The sequence below is a fragment of the Pelodiscus sinensis genome, chromosome 11 (assembly GCF_049634645.1).
Source record: "Pelodiscus sinensis isolate JC-2024 chromosome 11, ASM4963464v1, whole genome shotgun sequence".
Classification (NCBI taxonomy): Eukaryota; Metazoa; Chordata; order Testudines; family Trionychidae; genus Pelodiscus; species Pelodiscus sinensis.
This window is the reverse complement of record NC_134721.1, coordinates 24,470,987-24,488,212: the sequence shown is the minus strand read 5'-3', so window position 1 is coordinate 24,488,212 and position 17,226 is coordinate 24,470,987. Positions and strand designations below refer to the sequence as shown.

At 51.9% G+C, this 17,226-nt stretch overlaps 1 protein-coding gene across 5 annotated transcripts in view; it reads left to right on the top strand.

Moving 5' to 3' along the window:
* MGLL (monoglyceride lipase) overlaps positions 1-5,529 on the top strand; it is a 128,159-nt gene extending 122,630 nt beyond the window's left edge. For all 5 annotated transcript variants that reach the window (XM_014572069.3, XM_075938805.1, XM_075938804.1 and 2 more), the window contains one exon: positions 922-5,529. In XM_014572069.3, coding sequence (XP_014427555.2) covers positions 922-1,047 — 126 coding nt within the window. In that variant the 3' untranslated portion in view covers positions 1,048-5,529. The remainder of the gene's footprint in view (positions 1-921) is intronic.
* The last annotated feature ends 11,697 nt before the right edge of the window (positions 5,530-17,226 follow it).

Here is a 17,226-nt window from a genome sequence, read left to right as displayed (position 1 = left end):
GGGTTAAATCTTCTACCCAGATTCCAGGGCTCAGTGATCAGGTTCTGCATGCGACATAGGTGTCAGTTTGCCAGATGGTTTCAACAAAAATACCAGACACACTTGACATTACATCACAATCTACATTACATCTTATTTAGAAAATACTGGACATTTATATTTTCACATTTCTATTTTCTCAATTTGTTTCCTGAACAGAAAGCTCAAATACTGGACTGTCGGGTTCAAAACCAGACACCTGGCAACCCTACTTAGGTGGCCCAAATGCCTAGCTTCCTCTAGCTTGTGATTTGCTCCAGGGCTCAGTCAGGAGCTAGGGATCTGGACGCCTAGAGCAAGACAGCAGTGCAAATGCCCAGATGCCAAAACCTAAACACAAAGGGAACTTGTAACTGGAAACTCAAAGGGAACTTGTAACTGGAAACTGCCAAATGAGTTTAGGTGTCTATGGACTTTTGTGGCTCTGGGCCCTATAGCCACATGTTTCAAAGGTGATGAGCATTCACCACTACAGCTAAAGTCAGTCGCTGCTTTGGGTACTCAGCATTGCTGAAGAAAGGTGTTTCACAGAGGCCCTCTTTGAATGTGTGATCATATGTCCCACTCTCCTGTTGGTGAGTCTCCCCCACAGGGAGAGAGGAGCAGAAAGAACTGGAGGAGGAGGAAGAATTGCAACTGCAAACCTGAGCAGGGAGGACAAGTGCGATACCTGGGGAAACCTGTTAAATCCCCAGCTGAAACTGATGAAATCTCAAGTTGGTGGCCTCCCTAAATTTTCAAAATTTCCCATATCTAAGAATACAGAAAGGCTGATGAGATGTGTGCAGGGCATGTCAGGTTTGCAGGTAATATTGAGTGGGACCCGAGGGTTGCTTTGTTCTGAGAGGGTTGTCTTACCCGATGTTCTTTCTTTGTTTGCAGGTGTATGATGAGGCCTATCATGCTCTCCATAGAGAGCTGCCAGAAGTCAGCACTGCTGTGTTTCAGGAAATACTAACATGGATTGGTCAGAAGGTCTCAGCAGATGGAGGACCAAGCCACACTTAAGAACAACTGCCTTCTTACCTTCTCATTGGTCTTCTGGGGATGGAAGCTTGTTTGGTTGTTTCTTTCTTTTAATTCTCTCTGGAAAAAGATTTACCTAAGAGGGACTCCTAGGATACTTTGCTATGAATAGACATTCCTGTTACATAGGAGGGAGATACCACTTGGTCATTTAAAGAGACCACTGCCCTAAAGCAGGAAAGGGAATTATGGCAGCATAAGAAGTCACTGAAAACTTTCCAGGTTGGTTATTGTTCTACAAGGCTCCCATTAAAAAAAAGCCCCCAAAGCCCCCCATCTTCCTCCGTGTTCTTTGTTTTCTCTGGAATTCCTGATGTGCCACGGCGGTTTTTATTCTGCAATAATCTTGGGAATGCTCAGTAATTCTGCATCTTTCCTTTCATTTTGTTTCTGCTCCTGTGGAGTACGGTCCCTTTCCCTGCTCCTGCAGGTACAGAACATGATGTATAAGAACTTAAGAAGAAGTGTTTACCATTGAGAAGAGACTACTAGAGAGAGTTAGCAAAGAGAGCTGGGGGTGGGGGAGCGGAATCATTCTATACATGAAGGTGAAAAGCTAATTTTCTAGGTAAACTAATTTGAAGTAACCACTCCTAGCACATGAGGCCTGAAGGATAGGCACCAAGCAGTGGCCCCTATCCTGGCACTTTGCTTTGCACTCTAGAAACACATGTTTAACAGCTATTTAATTCCCAGCACCAGGGCAGAGGGATTAATGTAGAATAAGTTATACTTAAAACCTACTAAGCACACACAAGTGGTGCAACTTCCAAATACCAAACTCCCTCCCCTCTGCAAGATGAACTACTCTGTAAATATTCCTAGAAGCTGCTTTTTTTAAAAAAAAATACTTGCGCTACTGATACTTAAGATGTAAAGTCAAAGTTTTATTTAAGAAGAAATATTAATATACTATATAATGTGGATCTTGGCAGCTTAGAGAGCTGTCAATGAGGAAGGGAGCAGAGTCTGAAGATCTAACTAATTGTCCTCACCCCAGCACTGTCTTAGCCATTGCAAAGTTTTCCTACCATGGTCCATTCCTCTCATCACTGCTCCACAGCAATCATTTGGCCTTTCCCTCATCAGCTGACAATGGGCAGAAATGCTAGTCAAGCTTAGAACATCTAGCGAAGGGAAGGGCATGTATCCCCACTGTCCATTTATTTACTAAGAGCCTCAAAATGTTGTTACTAGGTTCCCCTGCAAGCACTTCTAACCCTGTGAAAAGGTTGTTCTTGAGTGATCCTTCTAGATTTAGCAGCTGTGTGGCAATGAAGGGTAGTACTTACTCCTGAGATTTTGTTTAAAAGCAGATCTTCAAGCAGATAGGTAGCGGAACATCTGTATCTGCATATTGGGGCTACATAGAACAAGCCATATGGAAGGATACTGATGAACCTACCACGAGGACAACTAGAAAGTTTGCAAATCCAGCAGATTCCAATACTGTTTGGAAGCTGCAGCTCCAGATGCCAGAGTTGACTGGTCTTTCATACCAGCAAAGCTCGAGGAAGACTTCTAGGAGAACTTGCCATGTGAAAACTCACTCACGTGGCAAGTAAGTGTGTATCAGCCCATTAGCCTTTCCTGGGGAAATTGTGTTACAACTTGTCTATATGGGAAAATTTACTACCAGAATTATGCTGATATACCTCTGTGGTTATACCAGAATAGACTCCCTGTGTGGATGAATCCACACAGTTAAACTGGTATATTCACACCAGGGTAGTTTTGCCAGGCAATGGCCCATGCCAACATGTCCTCAGTAATAGGCCTCTGCCCACATGCCTTTTCCTCCCATTCCCTTAGGCATTCAAACACTAAGTCCATCAAAGTTCGGCAGAGGGTGGTGGAACCATTTCACCACTGAGAAAAACTCCTTTTCTTGGCTCCCATTTTAAAGAGGCCAGTCTCCCCTATAGGCACAGCAGCTGGAGTCAGCACAGCTCCTTCATGCTCCCTTTCCACCTCCACCCTGAAGGAGAACAGTGCTCCCATTGTGACAGTCTGTTCCTGTTTCAGTGGCAAGGAAGGCCATGCACCACTATTATACCAACACATCAGGTCTCAGGAAAGGTCACCCTTTTGCATTAACAATAAGCATCAGAGCTTGACTCATTCGCTCACACCTGTTCTCTAAGAAGGGTTTGAGAAGTTAATGGCATTCCAGGGCTTGCAACTGTGTAGTCAGTGCATGGAATGAGAAATGCTGTTCTTTACAGATTGGCTCTGCATTAGTACAGCTCTGGTTTCCTGGCTGTAATCTGAGACGCCATTACAGATCTTAGCTGGACTTGAATTTAAAACCCTGTTCCAGCCATTACAATCAACTGCTTACCACCACCAGCGGTAAACCCCTCACAGTGGCTTCTGGGCATCAACACAAGGGGAAGCTCAGGAGCTTCCAGTGACCGGGTTTGTTTTTCTGCTAAGGATAAGTCCCTTCCACTCCCTCAATTGCTTTTCTGCCCCTCCCCCCCAACCATGAGGGGAGAGAGTGAGCAAGGAGACCTTACACTGATGGGAGACCCTGCCTACCTCTTAGGCCTTGAGCATGCATCAGGTAGGCTAATCATACAGCGATGTGTGCTAGAGTATTATGGGGAATACTAGATGTGTTTTATAAACAAAAAGAGGGGATTAAAAGGTCTGATTTTTTTTCAAAAGCATTCAGTGATTTCCTGAGTCTGCCCCCCTTGAAGTTAATGGGAATTTTACCTTTGACTTAAATTGGAACAAAGTTAGTTGAGTGCTGAGCTCTTTTGCAGGGCAGGAGGAGAATCTTAAATAAACAAGCACTTGGTGGGGGGAGGGTGAGTAAAGCTCACCCTGCAGTGAGATGGCCACAGCCCTGCTGCTCCCTTTACCAGTTTGTGGCCATAGGAAGGCCTGGGGTCAGTGGTTTTCATTAGCTCTGTTCTTTAGCCCGAGAGAGAGCTGCTTTCCGCCTGTGCTTCGCATCAATATATAAGAAGAAAATGAGGCTGATAAAAAGACCTGTCCATCTAGGCTCAACAGAGCCATACAGGAAGAGGAAGCTGTTTAACAATAACATGTTCAGCTGACAATTGGTACAGCTGAGTTAGCTGCTGTTTCAGACCATTTTCTGAAGCGCTGCCTTTTGGGAAATGGGGCCCAGAGAAGATTTAGCTGAGAAATTAAGGGCCAGTTTTTAACAGGCTTGAACAGAGCTGAGATCACACTGTTGAATGTTGAAACAGCACCAGACCCTCAGCTGGCATACATCGGTGCTCAGTTGGAACTGTAAGATCCATGTGTAAATCAACATAGCCCTAGGGAGGTAATTTGTGCTACACTGATGGAGAGCAGTTGGAGATCTGCCCCACATTTACATTCTAGTTGCTAGTCAATCCATTGCCAGAGGTTCAAACTGGCTTAAACTAACACAGTTTTCACCATGTCCTCATGGAAATCCCTTCTTGATCAACTTCATTATCAGCAGGTAGCTCTGCAACCTGTGGAAATGTTACTAAAACCTTTATTTTCAAATACCATGGATGCTTGAGGGTAGGGATGTTAAATTTCGATTAATCAGCTAATTGAGGGAATTTTCATCGACAAATTGATTAGTCAATAAGGGGGGCGCTCGCTATACCACTGCGCCTCTCCTTTGAAATGTACAAGAGCCGCCCACGGCTCTTGTACATTTCAAAGGGAGAGAGGCAGCGGAAACCCGCAACAGCAGGGACCGAAGTAGTCCCCACTGGCACGGGTTCTCCTCCGTGCCTCTTCCGTTGAAATGTACAAAAGCCGCAGGTAGAGGAGCAGCAGTTGGATTAGCGCAAGTGGGACTGTTTTAATCCCTGTTCGCTTTGTTTCCACACTGCCCTCTGCCTCCCCTAAGCCCCGTGGAGACAGTGCTGAGAGGGACCGGCTTTTGGGCCGGCTCACCCCAGCACTGGCTCCTGCTCCCCGCCCCTTGCTGCCTCTCTCTGATGGAGGCAGCAAGGGGGGGAAGCGACTAGATAAGTTCCTACTTGACTAAGCATTTGCTTATCCGGTAGTTGACTATTTGCTTACATCCCTGCTTTAGGGGAAGCACTGCTGGCCTTATGAAATTCCAGACTGCTCTGCTGAGACAAAGGGGGATCCTTTCCCTTTGACAATAGAGTGCATTTATGACAGAGCAATAGTAATCTAACTACTGTATATATATCACCACCTGTAACATACTCACAATGTGTAATCCACACACTTTTCTATTTAGCCTGCTCTTTTTATATTGGTCACCCTAATACACTGTCATCATAAGCCTGTAGAGATCACTTATTTTCCAAGTAATTTCTGAGCCCATCTGTCATTTCAGTGTGCTCCAGTTTAATGCAATATATACACATGTGCATACATGTATTTTCAGTGAGACAAGTGTGTACACATTTAGGATTCTTTAAAAGGAATACAATGTATATTGCACTGAATAATAAAGTTATGTTTTCTGAATGCAGTGTATTTGGGAGCATCATTTGCTGCTGTCATCAGATGATACTGAAGGAACAAGAGAAGGAAGGGTCTTTTTCAAAACATTTCAGCTTTCGGGGGAGGGGACAACAGCTGAGCCACAGATACTGCTCAAGGTCAATCTCCAGTGTAGCAACTTTGCAAGTGCTCCCTTACCATCTTGCCTGAGACCTGCAATGGAAAGGCTAATTCCCACTTGGGGTAGGAATGTCTGCACCAATGTAGCAATGCCACAGAATAGCTACACTAAGGCATGGTCTATAACTGAAACTTAGATTGACTTAGCTACATCACTGAGGGGGTATGAAAATTCACACCTTTGAGAGAAGTAGATGTCAATCTATGATCTGGTATAGCCATAACTGTTACCTTTAAAGAAGGCAGATTTACTCCTGTGACGAGAGAAACTCCTTTTGTCCCAGCACGGTTGTGTCCACACTACAGGGGCAGAGCTACAGCTGTGCCACTGTCACACCGACATGCCCTCAGATTTGCATCAAAGAAGCTTTAATGATGCACCGAGTCCAAATGTAAACAAGGCCGCAGCTCTCTGGGGCAAGGCCTGTCTTTTTGGTTCATGTCTGCACAACACCTAGTACCATGAGGACTGGATCCTGAGTGGTCCCCCCTCCATTACTGTAATCAATAACTTGCCCTGGTGCCTTCACTACAGAGCAGGAGGGAGGGCAGGGCACCTATATAAGCCACGCTGGAAGGTTTCCTTACGGGGTAGCATATAAAAAGCTTTCAGAATATTACTTGAACTGAAATTTAACAACCTAGTTTTTAATTCCACCATAGCAGTTATTCTACAAATACTTTTTATGCAGCCCCAGAGGAGTCGGGAACATTACAGCCCTAGAAATATTTTAAACACGGCCTTTGGCAATGCTGGCAGCTGAGACCCAGGCTCACTTGGCCTGTTGCATTTGTTTACATTCCAGTGGCACCCTCAGAGTGGGGGAGGGCAGGGCAGCCCCTAACATGAAGTTTCAAGCCTTTCCCAAGAGACTCCCACCCATCTACATGAGCATCTCTCAATAATAAAATAAACTAGGGGCCCAAGCCTGGAACTGACTCTGCATGGACAAGCTACTGTGCCAGTAAGTTCAAGAGATCCAGGCACATGAAGAGCTGTGGTATCAGGGCTACATGCCCACCTGGACAACACCAAGCGGACAGGTGGGTTATGGCACGGTGTAACGCGGGAGCCCGTCCTGCTCCCCGCCGTGAGTCTGCTTGCCCCCTTTTTAACGTCCCCCTCACCACTTGTGCTCCTCCGTTTCCCTCCTCCTCGTGCTGCGTGCCTCTCCTCCAGTGCCCTGTGCCTCCTTCTTCCTCCGTTCTCCTCTCCTCTCCTCCTCCGCTCTTTCTCCCGCCTCCGCTCTCTCCTCCTTCTCCGCTCCTTCCTCCTCCACTCGCTCTCCGTCTCCCTCCTCCCCTCCTTGCTCCTCCGTGCTCTCCTCCTTTCCTTCCGCTCCCTCCCCCTTTTGAATTCTCCGCCGGCGTCCGGCCCGGGTGACGCAGTGCGCCACGTCACCAGGCTCCGCCCCCGCCTCGCGTCACTGTCCGGGCGTAGCCCCGCCTCCGCCGCGCCGCCCGTTATCCGGGCCGCAGCAAGGGAGCAGGCCCCGCAGTGCCGCCGCGCTCCCTGGGTGGCGCCCAGGAGGGACAGCGTGATTGCGGGCTGAGTGTGGGGCGGGCCGCCGGAGCGGGTGCGGGGGCGGCGCGCCCCGTCACACACCTCCCCCTCCAGGTTCGCCCGTTCCTCCCCTCGTGTCTCTGGGGTCTCCTCGGGTATTCTGGAAAAAAAGTCTGCGTTCCCGTGGTCCTTCCCCGCCCGGTAGCTCATTTTAAACCGGTAGGGCTGCAGTGCCAGGTACCACCTCTGGATGCGGGGGTTGGCGTCCTTCATAGCCTGGAGCCACCGGAGGGGTGCGTGGTCGGTCACCACCGTGAACGTACTGCCTAGGAGATAATATCGTAACATGTCAACGGCCCACTTAACCGCCAAAGCCTCTTTCTCTATCGTTGAATACGGCTCACATATACTATAGGATGTTCTTCCTCTCCTTCCCCCTGGGACAATACCGCACCGAGCCCGCGCTCGGAGGCGTCCGTCTGTAAAATGAATGGGCGGGAAAAGTCAGGCTGCGCCAGCACGGGGGCTTGAGTTAGCCTCTGCTTTAGGGTCTCAAATGCCTGGGCGCACTCGGGGTCCCACCGCACCCTCTTAGGGGCCGCGTTCCTGGTTAGGTCTGTCAACGGGGCCGCCACGGTCGCGAAGTCGGGCACAAAACGCCTATAACTGGTGAGCCCCAAAAACTGCCGGACCTGGCGCTTCGTGCTCGGGGGGGGATAATTTCGTAATGCCTCCATCTTCCCGATTTGGGGCCGTATCTGCCCTCCCCCCACCGTGTACCCCAAGTACGACACCTCCCGCTGGCCAAACTGACACTTCGCGGGGTTAGCGGTGAGCCCGGCTTCCTGAAGGGAGGATAATACCGCCTCTATTTGCCGTAGGTGTTCGGTCCAAGTTGCGCTGAAGATGATTATATCGTCGATATAGGCCGCTGCGTATGCCCCGTGGGGCCGGAGCACTTGGTCCATTAGCCTCTGGAACGTGGCAGCGGCGCCATGGAGGCCGAAGGGCATCCGTTTAAATTGGTATAGGCCGAACGGCGTGGAGAATGCGGTTTTCTCGCGGGCCTCCTCCGTCAGTGGGATTTGCCAGTACCCTTTTGATAGGTCGATAGTGGACAAGTATCGGGCATTCCCCAGCCGCTCCAACAACTCGTCTATCCTCGGCATTGGGTAGGCATCGAACACAGACACTGCGTTGACCTTCCTGAAATCGATGCAGAACCGGGTGGTGCCATCCTTCTTAGGGACCAGTACGATGGGACTTCTCCACGCGCTGCGGGATTCTTCGATCACCTCCCACCGCAGCATTTTGTCCACCTCGTCACGTACCGTCCCCCACAGTTTCCTGGGCAGTGGCCTGACCGGCTCCCTCACGGGGCGACCGGGTGCGGTCACGATGGGGTGCTGGACCAGGTCGGTCCGCCCTGGTGTCTCTGTCAGGACCTGAGAGAACCTCCACAAGGTTTCTTGTAGTCCCCTGCTCTGCCCTGGCGTGAGGCCTGGGCCCAGGTGGGGCCGGGCGGCCACCTCTTCTTCCCTCGGTTCTGAGCCCCACCCCGCCAGGGCCTCCCGGGACCGCCACGCTTTAAGCAGGTTGACGTGATAAATGTTGGTTGTCTTCCGTTTCCCGGGCATCCTAATCTCATAGTTCACGTCCCCGACTTTCCTGATCACCTCGAAGGGGCCCTGCCAACTAGCTAACAGTTTTGAGGATTGTTCGGGCAACAGGAGGAGAACCCTATCCCCGGGCTGAAAGGTGCGCAACCGGGCATTCTGGTTATAGTAGCGGGCCTGTTTCCCCTGTGCCTCCTCCAGGTTGCGCTTGGCGAACTCACCCACCCGACGTAGCCTTTCCCTGAGCCTCAGGACGTACTGCACTGTCCCTTGTACTCGGGTCTCCTGCGCCTCCCAAGCCTCTCTCACTATATCCAGGATCCCCCTGGGCTGCCTACCATACAGGAGCTCGAATGGGGAGAACCCTGTGGAGGCTTGGGGTACTTCCCTTATTGCAAACAGGAGTGCCGGCAGGGCTCGGTCCCACTCCTTAGGCTCCTCCTCCACGAATTTCCGGAGCATCCCTTTGAGCGTCCGATTGAATCGCTCCACGAGCCCGTCGGTTTGTGGGTGGTAGACCGATGTCCTCAAAGTCTTTACCCTCAGCAGGCGGCACAATTCCCTCATGAGCACCGAGGTGAAGTTCGTCCCTTGGTCGGTGAGGATTTCTCCTGGTATGCCTACTCGTGAGAAGATCTTAATCAGTTCGTTCGCGAGCATGGGGGCGGTAGCGTTCCGAAGTGGTACGGCCTCGGGGTAGCGGGTTGCGTAGTCCACTACCACAAGGATATACTGGTACCGGTTCTTCGTCCGCTCTAAGGGTCCTACCAGGTCCATGGCGATTCTCTGGAATGGGACATCTATCACCGGCATTGCCACGAGCGGGGCCTTGGTTACCCTCCCTGGTCCCATTCTCTGGCATTCCGGGCAAGATTCGCAAAAATCTTTAGCCGCCCGGTATATGCCAGGCCAATAGAACCGCTGCAATAGGCGCTGCACCGTTTTCTCATACCCCAGGTGCCCGCCCCAGGGGTTGCTGTGGGCCAGGTCCAACAGCCGCCTGTGATGTAGCTTCGGTACGACCAGCTGCGTGATCACCTCCCCGTCCTCTCGTCCCTCAGTGATCCTATATAGGCGGTCGTCTTGGATCTCAAAGCGTGGGTAGCCCCTTTCTCCCTCTGCCCTGGTGGTCGCGTTCTCCCATGCTTGCTGCAGGAGGGGGTCCTCCCTCTGTTCCCGGACGAAGTCGGGGGACCACTCACCCTCTATGTCGGTCGGGCCCTCCCCGGCCCTAGTTCCCGTCTCCCTCATTGGGGCCTCTGCATCTTCCGTGGCCAATGCGGCTTGATCCCCCTGCCACTCCCGGAGGGCCTGCCCGAACCCGCTCCAGTCTCTTCCAAGGAGCACGGGATATATTAGTCCCGGTACAAGGGCGACGTAGGCCCTCCCTTCCGAGCCCCCATCCTTTAAGCGCACCCAGGCAGTGGGGTATGGCTCGACGCGCCCGTGTACGCATTGGACGAACACGGGGGGCCCCCGGGGCTCCCTGGGGGGAACTAGGTCAGCCCGGACCAGAGTCTGGCCGCAACCTGAGTCCACGAGGGCGGTGACTACCTGGCCCTCTACCTCCACCTGACGCAATATCCTTCCCGCGGGTTGGGGCCCCGACCTGCTCTGCCCTGTCATTACCTGCGTAAAGGAGCAGTCCATCAGCGGGCAGTCCCGCTTGAAGTGTCCCTCTTGGCCGCATTGGTAGCATGCTCCCCCGGGACCCCGTGCCGGGGGCGGATTGATCTTCCGCTCTTCCAGGGCAGCTGGGCGGGGGGTTGGCTCCTCCCTCGCAGGGCGGCTCCACACCGGCGCTAGGCGTCTGCCCCCAACGCGGCCGGGGCTGAGGGGGGCACCCGGTCCCCTTGCCTCCCCTTGCCAGGGCGGGGGTCTGGTCTCCCTTGCTGCCCCGCTGGAGTGTTCCCCTCGGGACCCGAGCCCTTCCCGGCCCCCCTCTGCCGACATATAATCCTCCATTAAGGTTACCGCGTCGGCCAGAGACGCAGGGTGGTGCCGTCTCACCCACCGCTGTCCTTCGCCCGGAAGGATGTGTATAAACTGCTCCAGGACCACCTTCTCCGCTACCTGGGGCCCTGACCGCTGCTCGGGTTCTAACCAGTGCCAACACGCCTCCCTGAGCCGTTGTGCCACGGCTCGCGGGCGGGCCCCCGGGGTGTGTTTTTCTTGCCGGAACCGCTGTCTATAGGTCTCGGGGGTGACCCCTAGCTGGTCCAGGACTGCCTCTTTCACTTTGTAATAATGTAGGGCGTCTCGTGGATCTAGACTCCGATAGGCCAGCTGAGCTGGGCCGGTAAGGTACGGAGCTAGTAGCGTAGCCCAATGTTGTTCTGGCCACCGGGCGGCTGTGGCTACTCTTTCGAAGGTGACCAGAAAGGCCTCGGGATTGTCGGCAGGGCCCATTTTAGTCAATCTTACGGGGAGCTGGGCTAGGGCCCCACCCTCCGCCCCTTCCCCCACGACCGCTGGGGCTGGCCCCCGGCCCGCATTTTCCCACTGTCTCACCCAGTGGTCCTGTTGCGCCCGGAACTGCTCAGTCACGTCACGCAGTAGTTGGGCCTGCTGCTCCCGATGCTGCGTGGCCAACTGCTGGAGGAGGGCCGTCTGCTGTTGCTGCTGCTGGTGTTGATTGTCCGTCAGCCATTTGAACACGTCGGCCGCGTCCATGGCTCCGCGTTGCGTTCAGTCACGGCTCTACTCGACTGTGCGTCCTGTTACACTGTAACCTCCTCCACCCGTGGGGTTTTTTTTTTTTTTGGTGAGTTGTTTTGGGGCTGTGCGCTTTTATCTAGAGTTCAATGCCCACATTCTCCACCACGTGTAACGCGGGAGCCCGTCCTGCTCCCCGCCGTGAGTCTGCTTGCCCCCTTTTTAACGTCCCCCTCACCACTTGTGCTCCTCCGTTTCCCTCCTCCTCGTGCTGCGTGCCTCTCCTCCAGTGCCCTGTGCCTCCTTCCTCCTCCGTTCTCCTCTCCTCTCCTCCTCCGCTCTTTCTCCCGCCTCCGCTCTCTCCTCCTTCTCCGCTCCTTCCTCCTCCACTCGCTCTCCGTCTCCCTCCTCCCCTCCTTGCTCCTCCGTGCTCTCCTCCTTTCCTTCCGCTCCCTCCCCCTTTTGAATTCTCCGCCGGCGTCCGGCCCGGGTGACGCAGTGCGCCACGTCACCAGGCTCCGCCCCCGCCATGCGCCTGTGCCCGGTGACGTCAGACGTCACGTCGCCGAGGCTCCGCCCCCGCCTCGCGTCACTGTCCGGGCGTAGCCCCGCCTCCGCCGCGCCGCCCGTTATCCGGGCCGCAGCAAGGGAGCAGGCCCCGCAGTGCCGCCGCGCTCCCTGGGTGGCGCCCAGGAGGGACAGCGCGATTGCGGGCTGAGTGCGGGGCGGGCCGCCGGATGGGGTGCGGGGGCGGCGCGCCCCGTCACACACGGACACAAGAACTAGTCCTCTCATGCGCTGATCTTCTTTATAAAGAGCACTAGAGGATTTTCATCCAAAAAGAGCAGGGAGTCACCCCAGTTGGCCACCCTTGTTATTTTTGCTAGCCCCCTGTCCTCCTTCCCCCTCCACACTGTGAACTGCCTGGGACTCACTTTACATGTGCTTGCCACGTTTTATTTCTAGGGTGGCTAAGGGTTTGGTTTTCAAGCAAAAAGTCTGGTCACAAAGGAGTCCCCACAGTATCTGTTCAGATCTACTGACCAGCCACCCAAAATCCAGTTACTGCAGAGGGAGCCACCAACTCAGCACCCATGCCAGCCCATACGCAGCCACCGCCACCTCCTACCTGCATCAGGTGGATGCATTTCCCAGACCCAGCTCTGCAGGCAAGTCGCTTCTGACCCACACAGGGATGTGACAGGAGTGAGCAGCAAGTGACGGGAGAGGGAAAGAGGAGCATGGGGGGGAGGAGGTACAGGGAAAATTCTGGCATTCCTGCTGGAGCGTCTGGTTTTTAAATATTGCAGAGTTGGCCACCCTTGTTATTCTTGCTGCTACTGTAAGCATGGGAAGTGCTGGATCAGCATTACTAAGAATTCACGGCTCTGCTCTGAGTAGTCTAAATATTTCAAGCCTGATTTGTGACTGGGAACAAGTCGTTGACTAGTTCTGGGCCTCAGTCCCCAGTCTGTTGGAAGAATTGTATCCTGATCTCTTTCCCCAGCCATTTGGTTAGTTTGGTGGGACTGCCAGCTCTGCAGGACAAAGACAATGGCTCACTGTGTGCATGTGCAACACCAAGGGTGGGAGAAGCTCAGCCAAGAGCCAGGCCATAGGCACCACTAGCCTATAATAATAATTAATAACAAATAAACCCTCCCATTCACAAAGGCCAAGTTGCTAACTGTTGAAAGTTGCCCTTATGCCCATGTGCAGCATTGTCCTGACATTAATAGAAGCACTGAGATCTTGACAAAACTTAAAACACGAGGAATCATCCTGAAGCACCTTAGAGACTAACAAAAATGTAGATGGTTTCGTGCGCTTTTGTGGGCACAACCCACTTCTTTCATCTGAAAGTTCATGCTACCATCTATATGTTCTGTTAGGGTATGTCTACACTACAGTGTTATTTCAAAATATTTTATTTCAAAATAGTTATTTCAAAATAACATGTCTACACACAAAATGCATTTCAAAATAGCATTTCGCTATTTCGAAATAGGGCGTCCACACTGAGTGGACTATGAATCGCAATTAAGGCTGGCCGGAACTAGTTCAGGCAGGGCACCAGGTCAGGACTTACTGTGTGGGGCTGCTGCTTAAAGGGACCCCCCAGACAGCCAGTTCTCAGGTTTCCCTGCTTGCTTGTCTATAGGGTTGCCAGGTGTCCGGTATTTACCCGGTCAGTCCGATATTTTCGCGTCCTGTCCGGTAAAAATATTCAGAGAATACCGGACACCTGAGATGTCTGGTATTCTCTGAATTTTTCCCCAGCCAGGAGGTGAAAATGCCAGGCACCTGGCAACCCTACAAACACTCAGCACCCGGCCTCCCCCCCCCCCCAACCCTCAACGCCTCAAGGCTGCTGGCACAAAATGGCTGCCGGCCAAAAGACCTAGGGGAAGCAATGCTTCCCCTGGGTCTTAGTGCTCAACTTCTCCCCTGTTCCTATCCCTGCACTCACTCTTAAAGGGGACATGCTGTTTTAATGCTGTTTTATTTTAATTTTTTTTGTTCTCCTCCCCCCCTTTCTTTCCCCTTCAACAGAAGTTTTCCCCGTTTTCCTTTTTTTGGCGGGGTGGGGGAGTGTTTGATATTTTTGTTTCAGCCATCTGGCAACCTTACTTGTCTGCCTCAATGAAGGACAGCAAAACATTTTGTTTCTGCGTGCTCAGGTTGCCCTCACTCGGGACACCACAGCACTCTGCAACATGGAGCCCGAGCTGCCCCTGAGCACTCTGGTGCTTCTCTTGGATGTGTTGCTTTGAGCCTGGCTTCACTTTCTGCAGGCTGCCATCCAGGAGGTCCATCGGGGGGGCTGTCAGTATCCAGAAGGCCCTGCGGGAGAGCTTCCACCCTGAGAAGCACTCAGAGCCTCTCTGGTCTACCCCACTGGGGGCTTGTGCCTCATTCCTCCCTCACATCTTCCACTTACCCCTCTCTAATGCCTCTTCCTGATGTCAAATAAAATACACATATTTTCATGAACACAAACTCTCTTTATTTAACAAAACTGGGGGGGTAGGGGAATGAAATGCTGGTGAGACTGGGGAAAGGAGGTGGGAGAGGGGAGAAGAGAGGGAGAGAGAGGGGAGGGGGAAACCTGGGAGGAGGGAGCTGGAAGGAGGAAGCAAGGGGAAGAAGGGAGAGGGGAAGCTCAGGGCTCAGGGTCGGGGGTCTCGCCGGACCAACTTGATTGTCATGCAAACCTGCTCCTGGGTTCGCATGTGGCCTTTGGTGGCCAGGCTGGCAGCTATCCTGCCATAGATGGCCACATTCCTCCATCTAGTGTGGAGATCATGGACGTTGGGAGCATCCCCCCCAAACCTGAATAAGGTCCATGACCTCCACTCTGGACCAGGAAGGCGTCCACCTTCTCTGGGCCCTGGCAGGCTCCTGGGAGCTGGCAGACTGCCCCTGGGGAGTGGTGGAGGGCTGACTGCCAGTGGCTTGCTGGCTAATTTTTCAGGGCCACTGGGTCAGGGGCAGTGACTGCTGGCTCTGGGCTGGCAGGCTTGGAGCTGGAACAGGCACTGTGGCCAGAGTCTACACCTTTAAGGGCTCCAGGAATGGGGGGAGGGAGAAAAGTGTTCTTGGTTGAGGCCGGAGTGGCCACCAGGGCACCCTGGGAAGGCTGGAGGCCCCCTATTTCGATATGAGTGTTTACACAGCACTTATTTCGAAATAGCTATTTCGAATTTGGCATTATTCCTTGTAGAATGAGGTTTACCAAATTCAAAATAAGCACTCCACTATTTCGAATTTATTTTGAAATAGCGGTTTGGCTGTGTAGACGCTAGGAAAGTTATTTTGAAATAAGGGCTGTTATTTCGAAATAACTTTGCTGTGTAGACATACCTCTAGTCTGTAAGGTGCTGCAGGACGATTCCTTGTGATTTAAGATTTATCTATTACAGACTAACATGGCTACCACTCTGAAACTTTTGAACATGCAAGATCCTGACAGTTGCACAAAGGCAAATCAGGGCTCAACCCACAGCTGGTGGTGGGCAGTGTAACTCCATTGTGTTGAGACCAGAGGAAAACCCATTGAAAGTGAGTAAACACATGGTATGCATGTCAGTGTTTGAAGACAGGCTTGAGTAAGAGAAGGGACTGGCCCTTTGAGGCTAGTGGGAGTGAGCACCTTTCAATACACATTGGAAGAGAAATTCACCCTTAAAATGCTCTAAGAAGGGAACAGAAGTGTGTTGGGCTGCAGGAGTTTTTGGTAAAGGCAAATGCTTCTTCCTGAACATTCATGTACAGCCTTGGCAGGAGGCCAAAAGGGAAAAGGCCCATCGCTAATGGGAGGTCACCGGAGGGAAAGCAACATGCAGATAAAAGCCAACATCCTTTTGTCGATGAAGAGCTAAAAGCGGCACTTTTTTTTTAAGCCAGTGACCATCACTATACATGGAGATTCAGACAACCTAGCAAGGCAAGGAGTTAGCATGCCTCCTTACTGAAGCAATACGTAATGTAAAAGCAAAGGCTTGCACCATATATCCACACACTTGGGTTGTGCTGAGTGTGGCCGAGTCCACCAGCCATTTTTCCTGTGACTCTGATCTGCCTTTTTCCTTAACACATTTATGAAAAATATCTGCTCCTCGTGTGGTCAGAGGGTCAAGAGACCTTGCTTCTGTTTCCAGCTCTGCCCTGATTTGTGATCTGGGGCAAGTCCCAACATCTCTTTGCCACCTTTTTCCCATGGGAAGAAGGAGAATGAGAATGTTGAGCCAGCTTAACAAAGCACGTGAAGAAGTCAGTTGAAAGGCGGCCTAAGCACTAACGATGTCTACACGGCAAGATTTTGCAGCAGAAAATATGCTAATGTGGGACTCATTAGCATAAGTCGTGACATCATTAGCATATTAGCAGTATAAGGATCTTGAGCAAAATGGGGGGTTTGCGCAAAATGGAAACAGCTACACTGCTTCTTTTCACACAAAAACCCCTTGCGCAAAAAGAAACAGCAGAACATATGCTAATGATGTTACGACTTATGCTAATGAGTCCCTCATTAGTATATTTTCTGCCGCAAAAGCTTGCAGTGTAGACGAAGTCTAAGTGGTATAATTGCACAGATAGGATCTGCAACACCAAGTCAGTTGCCTCTTCACACATTGCTCAGTAACCATCACCCAATGTTTATTCCCATCTAGCAGACACAGTCAGACCTCGCTCACAGAAATCCATATGCAAGCTCCAGTTTTATGGAACCTAAGGAAGAGCCAACTCTTTACTGAGGTGAGCAGTCACATTGGCGAGCTCTGACATCACTCATCTCTGGCCCGCACAGCATGCACCTGAAAGAGGCACATGTACCATGATTTAACAATGCTCTCTGGGGCCAGGTAGGAAGCATCAGAATCGTAAACTAACCTCTAAGTGTGTGGGCTTCTTATCATCAATGAATCCCCGGTTCCCTCCCTGGAGCTGTCACTATGCTTTTTCTTCACCTGGTGTATTTCCCCTGTCACCGCGCACAGGGCGACACATCTTGTGTGTCACAGCTTGGGCCTAAAGGCAAGAATAATTAGCTGACAAATATGCACAGTGCAGTGGGAGTGGGGAAAAGCTGCTTTTCCACTGCACTGACAAGGAGGGGTCTGGGTGTATTGTCTCAGCTGCAGGGGTTACAGCTTTGCTTCTAGAGGAGGGCAGCAAACGAACCCATTACAATCCAAGATCCACCAGAGCATCGCCTCACACAGTAATCCAGGGCTACGTCTAGACTGGCATGATTTTCCGCAA